Source organism: Benincasa hispida, chromosome 11, assembly GCF_009727055.1.
Source record: "Benincasa hispida cultivar B227 chromosome 11, ASM972705v1, whole genome shotgun sequence".
In the NCBI taxonomy this organism is placed as follows: Eukaryota; Viridiplantae; Streptophyta; class Magnoliopsida; order Cucurbitales; family Cucurbitaceae; genus Benincasa; species Benincasa hispida.
The window spans coordinates 35,242,716-35,251,066 of NC_052359.1; the positions used below are offsets into that span (position 1 = coordinate 35,242,716).

Consider the following 8,351-nt stretch of genomic DNA (forward strand, 5'->3'; position numbering starts at 1 on the left):
ATATCTATGAAAAGAACTAAACTCAATCTAAATTCATAAAAACTTCATCAATACCCTAAAAAAACAAGTTTAGCCACTCATAGCTTACACAAACATATTTTCATACATCAATTCAAGCATAAGATTTAGAGAGGAAAAAAAAAGAACCGAGGAAGAATCCTCCAAGCTCACCTTAATCGTCACCTTGGGAACTCAAACGACCTTCAAAATATCCCTCAATTTCCTTAACCTTTTAGCATAAACTCCCTCTTTAGGTCAAAATTTCGTCCTTGATGTCCTCATTTCGGGTGTAATTCTCCTCTCCAAATGTTGAAGGTCATCCAAACTAAATAGACGAAGCACACTTGAAGCCCAAGATCTTTCCTAAAATGAACGATTTTTCATTTATGGAAAGGCAGCGTTGCAACGCTGACCTGATGTTGTCATACCGTAAGGCTACGCTCAATGTAGCGTAGCGATGCTACATCCTAACGTGTGCAGCCTCTTCTGTCATCAGTCATAGCATAACAACGCTATGCTATAGCGTAGTGATGCTTTAATTAGGGTAGCTACTGCCAGCCTAACGGGCAGCGTAGCTACCCTATATGCTATGCTATCATTTTAATGACCAGACAAAAGATGATAGTCAATAGAAGTTCACATCTTTATATTTTTTTTTTCCTTCTTTTCTTCTATCCCTTTGATCCATTGCTCAGTTTTAACTTCTTTAGGCATAATTTGGTCATTTTTAGCTCATTTGAGTATAATTCCATTCTCAAACATAAAACCTAAAAATCACTAGCAAACACATCAAATCTTATAAAATCATATAAAAAAACCATTCTAAATTCAAAGCCAAATAACGTACATTTTGTGTGTGTTTCAACGTTTCTCACGAGCAAGCCATAATTGACGAGGAGTGTTGATAGAGATAATATGAGAAAACGCAGAATGAGGTAGGCTGGCATTGATCAAGGTAATTAACACTTTATCCCAAAGATTCCATAGCTCAAATTTTGGATTAGGCTCACAGTTTTGGGGTCTTGAGGTAGAGGAATTTTCTGTTAGAGAAAAATTTGTGGAGGACAAGGGATCGACTCATCAAAGTGGCCAAACAGGGTGTGGGATTTAAAGTTGGTTGATATTTGGAACTTCCATTAGACATAATTTATGGCGTCAAGGCGAGCTGGAACAAGATTGCAAATGTTGTTGAGAAGGGAGTGGAGGGAGAGGGATATGAGTCTGAAGCTCTGATACCAAGAGAAAGTTGAGGAAATATGAAGTATAACAACTCGTTATTTGCCTTGATTCATTGATATGTTACATGATAACGCGCAGAAATGCACGTTATTATAGTGCTAAGTTCTTAAACAATGTTGGCTTGCATTGATAAAATATGTTAGATTGCGTACATAAAGCATTAAGTTCATAACATTGCGGTTGCATGCGTTCATCGCATAGAAACAGTTAACTTTTATATTTTTATGCAGAATATGCGTTGACGCAAGGCGAAAAGCGCGATCACAAGAAATCAATGGACGAGCGCAGCATTACCGCAAGGCTTTGTGGTGATTTATGCTCACAAACATCTACTCAATAAGGATTGCCACATAGAGTCACCGCAACTTGATGGGCGCATCTAAGTAAAAGGCATAATTAATCACGATGGGACAGAAAGCTGATGACGATCGAATCCGAATTAAGTTGACAAGCCGCTAACGATAATAACTACACTCAGCTTTTTGGTGAAAAATATTCGGCCATCAGTCAGAGAATTAAAGCCATCCCATCTATGCAATCATAAGAGAGAAGCAACCCTTCACCCCAAAGCTCTATAAATACCAAAGGCATCCTTCAGAAAAGAAGTTCACCAGTTCGGCGAGTTCGAACACTTAGAGAATTTTCCTTTAGTTTAGCCTTGTTCTTAGTTTTTCTTTTATTTTAAGGCGGAAGCGAGAGAAGAGGATGTGCTAATAGATCATTCCGATGAGCTCGGGAGAGTGTCGGAAGCATTAAGATCAGAGAGAGGGCCAGCTCTTGCGGAAGCAGGAATATCTTTTGAAATGAATAGAGTTGCCAGTGTAAAGGCCTTGGGCAGCAAGGGATTGCTACCAGGCTCTCTACCTTTATCTTCCATTGTTATTTCGTACCCAAACTCATTTATAGAAATGGAATTTACTTCTCTATATCTGTTCACTCTCTGTTTATTATGCATGAGTAGCTAAATCTGTTGAATGGGTTAAGAAGCACTTAGCTAGCATAACTGGGATCTTCATTCTTTGTGATTATCTTGTATTATGTATGCTTCATTCCTCCATTAGAGAGACTCGGGAGGTTAGTCTAAGGATAGGATCTAAGCTTGGAAAAGTCAATTTAGAATCTAGGCTCAGGAGAGTTAGATTTGAACGTGTAATCAAGAGATAGAAGCTTAGGAATAAGCACTGTTTATTATTACTGCATCGCATGCATCCTAGAGATAGGATATGATTGTGTGTGGTTACCTTGTCTTTGTGTGCGTTTTGCATCGCATAGTAAAAGAGTAGAGACTTAGGAATAAGCTCTATGGACACTTTTGCATTCAACACATGTGTCCTAGACTTAGGAGCACTGCATTTGCATTGAAAAATGACTTGTTGTGCATGGGTGTAGCATGATCACATAGTCTGACGTATTCCCAGGTAACATTAGTTAAAGACCTTCTCAACCCGTTCATCTACATACTCAGTGCATCAATCGCATAATTAAACTCTTCTCAAATCTGCCACTTTTATTTATTTCATTATTGCAAACAACAACTACAACAACTATATTTATTTGATTACCACAAGGTTTTCGTGAAAAATTATCACTGCATACCGTTTTTCCAAGTCCCTGAGTTCGACCCTGGATTTACCAGGAAACTCAATGGGGTTTACATTTGGATTCCACTGAGAAAATTTGATTGCTCAACGCAACCCCATCACCGCATTTCATTTCATTTTTCCACCTCATAAAACAACGCATCAAGTTTTTGGCACCGTTGTCAGGGACTTCGGCAAATCAGTGTGCTAACGGTAATTTTTTTGATTTCTTTGCAGACTCTCAATCTCTGGCGAATTACGACCCGAAGATCAAGAGGACATTCAGAAGGAGATTAAGAAACCGCCAACAACAACAGACAGATAAAGAAGATATGGCGGGCAGCCTAGAAACGGAGCACCAAACGAAAACCACGTCATGGCGAATCCAATCCTCCTGGCAAACGATCATAATAGGCCCATTAGGGACTATGCATCGCCAAACCTCTATGATTTCTCTCTAGGAATCATGAGGCCTACGCTCGATGGAAGCCGATTCGAAATGAAGCTGGTGATGTTGCAGATGATCCAGACTGCAGGGTAATTCAGAAGAAGTCGTGGTGAGGACTCGCATGCCCACCTCCGTAGCTTTATAGAAATTTGCAATACTTTTTTGTTCCCAAACATCTCTGCAAAAGAAGTTTGACTAACTCTGTTTCCATTTTCTCTGTGTGATCAGGAAAGAAAATGGGCGTATTCCCTCGAGCCGGGAGAGATCACTTCATTGGAACATGTCGTAAAGAAGTCCATGAAAAAATATTTTCCACCTACTAAGAATGCTCGACGAAGGAAACTAATAACCAATTTTGAACAAGACATGGACGAATCGCTCAGCTATGTCTGTCCACACAATGGATTTCCAGACTACCTTCAGATGGAAATCTTTTATCACGATTTAAATCCTGCTTCGCAGACTGCTGCAAATGCGACAGCCGCTGGTGGTCTGCTAGACAAAACGTATGACGAGGTTAAGAACATCTTGAATCGCATCTCTAAAAATCACGAGGATTAGAGAGAGAGCGATCAGAGACTAAGAATAAAGGATAACGACGCAAGTAATGGTGATATTACTTCACTACAGAATCAGATGACCGCAATGATGAACCTGATTCAAGGAATCGTGATCAACAATCTAACACCGCAAACGGGGCAAGTAAACGTAATTAATCAAAACACCACAAAGTATGTGACTTGTGGTGACGAACACGCAATGGAAGAATGCCCATAGAATCCACAGTCTATTTACTTTGTGAAAAATAATCCATTTTCTAATACCTACAACCCCAGGTGGAGAAACCACCCAATTTTGCATGGAAGAATCAACAGCAGAATTTCCAATCTGTGGCGCAGAAAGAAGGGCCACCTGAATTCTTCTCGCGAAATAATGGTCAGACAAGCAATCAAGCCAGTAGCTCGCAACCGCCGCAATCTTCCTCCTTGGAAAGCTTGTTGAAGTAGTATATAGAAAAAAACAAAACTGTGCTTCAAAGTCAGGCTACGTTCATCCGCAATCTCGAATTACAGATGGGCCAAATTGTAAGCGAGCTAAAGAACAGACCGCAAGGGGCTCTGCCGAGTTCAATAGAACTTCTACGCAACCCGGGGGAATCAAGTAAAGAGCAATGTCAGGTTGTGACATTGCGGAATGGAAAAACTATGGAGAGAGAAAGAAAGGAGCCTAATCGGAATGCTCCCATTGCGTTGGAACCTGAAATTGCAATGACCCAAGAAGAAGAAGAGGAAAAAGAAGCGATAGAGCTTGCGTCCACCTCTAAGCCAATAGAAAAGGAAATCGTGAGAGTGCAATTACCACCTTTCCCGCAGAGACTCAGAAAGAAAAAGAATGACGAGGTACAGTACCAACACTTCCTGTCTGTGTTAAAACAATTACATATTAATATTCCATCAGTGCAGCGATTAAGGAGATGCCTTCTTATGCGAAGTTTTGGAAGGATATGGTAACTAAGAAAAGGGGCACTGGTAAGTTTGCCACAGTGGCTTTAACACAAAGTTCGAAATCAATAATTCCACCGAAGATGAGCGATCCTGGGAGCTTTACTATACCTTGCTCCATTTGAGGGCTGTACATCGGGCAAGCATTGTGTGACCTTGGAGCCAGCATCAATTTGATGCCTCTGTTGATCTTTAAGCAGCTGAATGTGGGGCAACTTGCGCCCACGACCGTGACTCTCCAACTAGCAGATAGATCTCTGGTGCATCCAGAGAGGAAGGTGAAGGACGTGCTGGTTACCATTGACAAATTTATATTACCAACTGACTTCATCAACTTAGATTACGAAGCCGACAAAGATGTGCCCATCATCCTAGGGCGACCATTTTTATCAACAGGTCGTGCCCATATTGATGTGCACAAAGGACATATCACTTTGAACATAAATAGACAGAAGCTCAAGTTCAACATCATCCGTGCCATGAAGTTTCCTGACGACGAAGACCTGAATGAATCTGATGACGACCAGAGTTTGAATGAAGAAGAGAAACCTGACAATGAAAATGCAGATGAGGATGCAAGCGCATCCATTGCGACATGTAATGCGATCATAGAAAAAAATTAACAAGGAAGAAGAGATGATCGCAACCCAAGAAGAAGAGCCAACAGAAAATGAAGAAGGAAAAACAAAGCAACCGTCCCTGAAAGAACCACCAACAATAGAATTGAAGACCCTGTCGAATCATCTAAAGTATGCATTTTGGGGGCAGAATGAGAAGCTACTAGTTATTATTTCCTCTGAACTTAACGAAGACCAGAAGAATGCGTTGATGAGCATTCTGAGGAAACATGTGCGAGCAATTGGTTAGACGCTTACAGACATTCGAGGAATTAGCCCAGTGTACTATATGCACCGCATTCGTCACGAAGAAGACCACAAGGCATCGATCGAACGTCAGCACAGACTCAACCCTGCGATGAAAGAGGTCGTTAAAAAGGAGATCATCAAGTGGTTAGATGCGGGCATTATTTATCCGATAGCAGATAGCACGTGGGTCAATCCCGTGCAGTATGTGCCGAAAAAAGGTGGCATGACGGTAGTCCCCAACGAGAATAATGAGCTAATATCGCAAAGAACCGTCACCGGGTGGGGTATTTGCATGGACTACCGCAAGCTGAATTGCGCAACGAAGAAAGATCATTTCCCTCTACCATTCATTGATCAAATACTAGATCGTCTAGTCGGAAATGACTTTTACTGCTTTCTGGATGGCTATGCCCGGTATAACCAGATTATGATTGCTCTAGAAGATCAGTACAAGACCACATTCACCTGCCCATATGGGACTTTTGCTTTTTGCTGCATGCCATTCGGCCTCTGCAACGCACCGAGAACTTTCCAAAGGTGCATGATGGCCATCTTTTCAGACTATCTTGAGGACTCTGTTGAAATCTTCATGGACGACTTCTCTATCTATGGCCACACCTATGATGTCTATCTGGCCAACCTAGAGAAGATACTGAAAATATGCAAGGAGACGAATCTCGTCCTTAATTGGGAAAAATGCCATTTTATGGTTAAGGAGGGCATTGTGCTGGGGCACAAGGTTTCGCAGGACAGGTTGGAGGTGGATAAAGAAAAAATAGAAGAAATTGAAAAACTCTCACCTCCAACGAATATAAAGGCTGTAAGGAGTTTCTTGGGGCATGTCGGATTCTACAGACGTTTTTTCAAGGATTTCTCAAAAATAGCTCGATCATTGAGTGCGTTGTTGGAAGCGGATAGGAAGTTTGACTTTGATGGTAATTGCTGCATCGCATTCATGATTTTAAAGAATGCATTGACGACTGCACCCATTTTGATCGCACCAGATTGGACACTTCCTTTTGAAATAATGTGTGATGCAAGCAGGTATGCGATGGGAGCTGTACTAGCACAGAAGAGAAAAGCAATCTTGCATCCCATCGCATATGCAAGTAAGACTTTAAACACTGCTTAGACTAATTACACCACCACAGAAAAAGAGCTGCTTGCAGTAATATTTGCATTAGAAAAGTTCAGAGCATATCTGCTGGGAATAAAAGTGCTCATCCTTAATGACCACTCGGCGATAAAATATCTAATGACAAAAAAGGATGCAAAGCTGAGGCTGATCAGATGGGTTCTCCTTCTTCAAGAATTCGATATGGAAATAACTGACTGCAAGGGAACGAAGAACCAAGTTGCGGATCATTTATCCAGATTGGAGAATCCTGAGGTTGACCGCAAGGAGTCAGAGGTGAGCGTAGTGTTTCCGGATGAGCAACTATTTTAGATTGAAAAAGTGCCATGGTATGTTGACATAGTCAACTATCTGGTTTGGAGCAATTTCCTGAAGATTATACCTACCACCAACAGAAGAAGCTCAAACATGAATGCAAATATTATTATTGGGATGAGTCGAATCTGTATAAGAGGGGGTTAGACCAGGTTATGTGACTATGTGTACCGAAAGCTACTCATCAACGCATATTATCACAATGTCATGATTCATCATATGGTGGACACTTTGGAGGGCCGCGCACCGCATCAAAAGTCTTACAAAGTAGGTTCTATTGGCCGACATTATTTAAGGATGTCAGAGACTACGCAACGAAGTGTGACCGGTGCCAACGCACGGGTAACATTTCATGGAAACATGCGATGCCCATGAACATCATTCTAGAATTGGAGTTGTTCGACGTTTGGGGCATTGATTTCATGGGACCATTCTCACCTTCGAATGGTCACAAGTACATTCTGCTAGCCGTCGACTATGTGTCTAAATGGGTAGAAGCAATAGCATGCGCCGCAAGTGACGCGACAGTAGTCTCCAAATTCTTGAAGAAAAATATTTTCATGCGTTTTGGCACTCCCCGTGCCATAATAAGTGACGAAGGCTCCCACTTTGTCAATTACTCTGTCAAAATCTAGTGTTGAAATATAATATCCTCCACAAAGTGACCATCGTATACCATCCGCAGACGAATGGTCAGGCCGAAGTGTCCAATCGAGAGATCAAGATGATACTTGAAAAGGTAGTAAGGCCTTCGCAAAGGGATTGAGCAATAAAGCTCGAATGATGCGTTGTGGGCATACCGGACTGCATTTAAGACACCCATTGATATGTCTCCGTATGCATTGGTATTTGGTAAAGCATGTCATCTGCCATTGGAGCTGAAATATAACGTGTTGTGTGCGGTAAAGAAGCTTAACTTTGATTTAAGAGCAGCAGGAGAAGCAAGAAAGCAACAACTGGTCGAGCTTAATGAGTGGAGAACGCAAGTTTATGAAAATGCCAAAATATACAAGGAACGGACAAAACGATGGCATGACAGTAGGCTATGCGGTAAAAATCTCCATGTTGGACAAAAGGTCTTACTCTTCAATTCACGCCTCCGGCTCTTTCCTGGCAAGTTAAAGTCGTGTTGGTCCGGACCCTTCATCATCAAAGAAATATTGCAGCATGGTATGGTGGAGCTGGTTACTGAGGTCGGGAGCCGTACATTTAAGGTTAATGGGCAGTGAGTTAAGGTATATTGCAGGGGTGATTTTCAGTGAGAAA

The 8,351-nt window shown here is 41.5% G+C and overlaps 1 protein-coding gene across 1 annotated transcript; it reads left to right on the forward strand.

Moving 5' to 3' along the window:
* The first annotated feature begins 7,912 nt into the window (after positions 1–7,912).
* LOC120090677 lies at positions 7,913–8,314 on the forward strand. The gene has a single exon (XM_039048395.1). The coding sequence runs from the start codon at positions 7,913–7,915 to the stop codon at positions 8,312–8,314; it is 402 nt and encodes a 133-aa protein (XP_038904323.1).
* Positions 8,315–8,351: the final 37 nt, after the last annotated feature.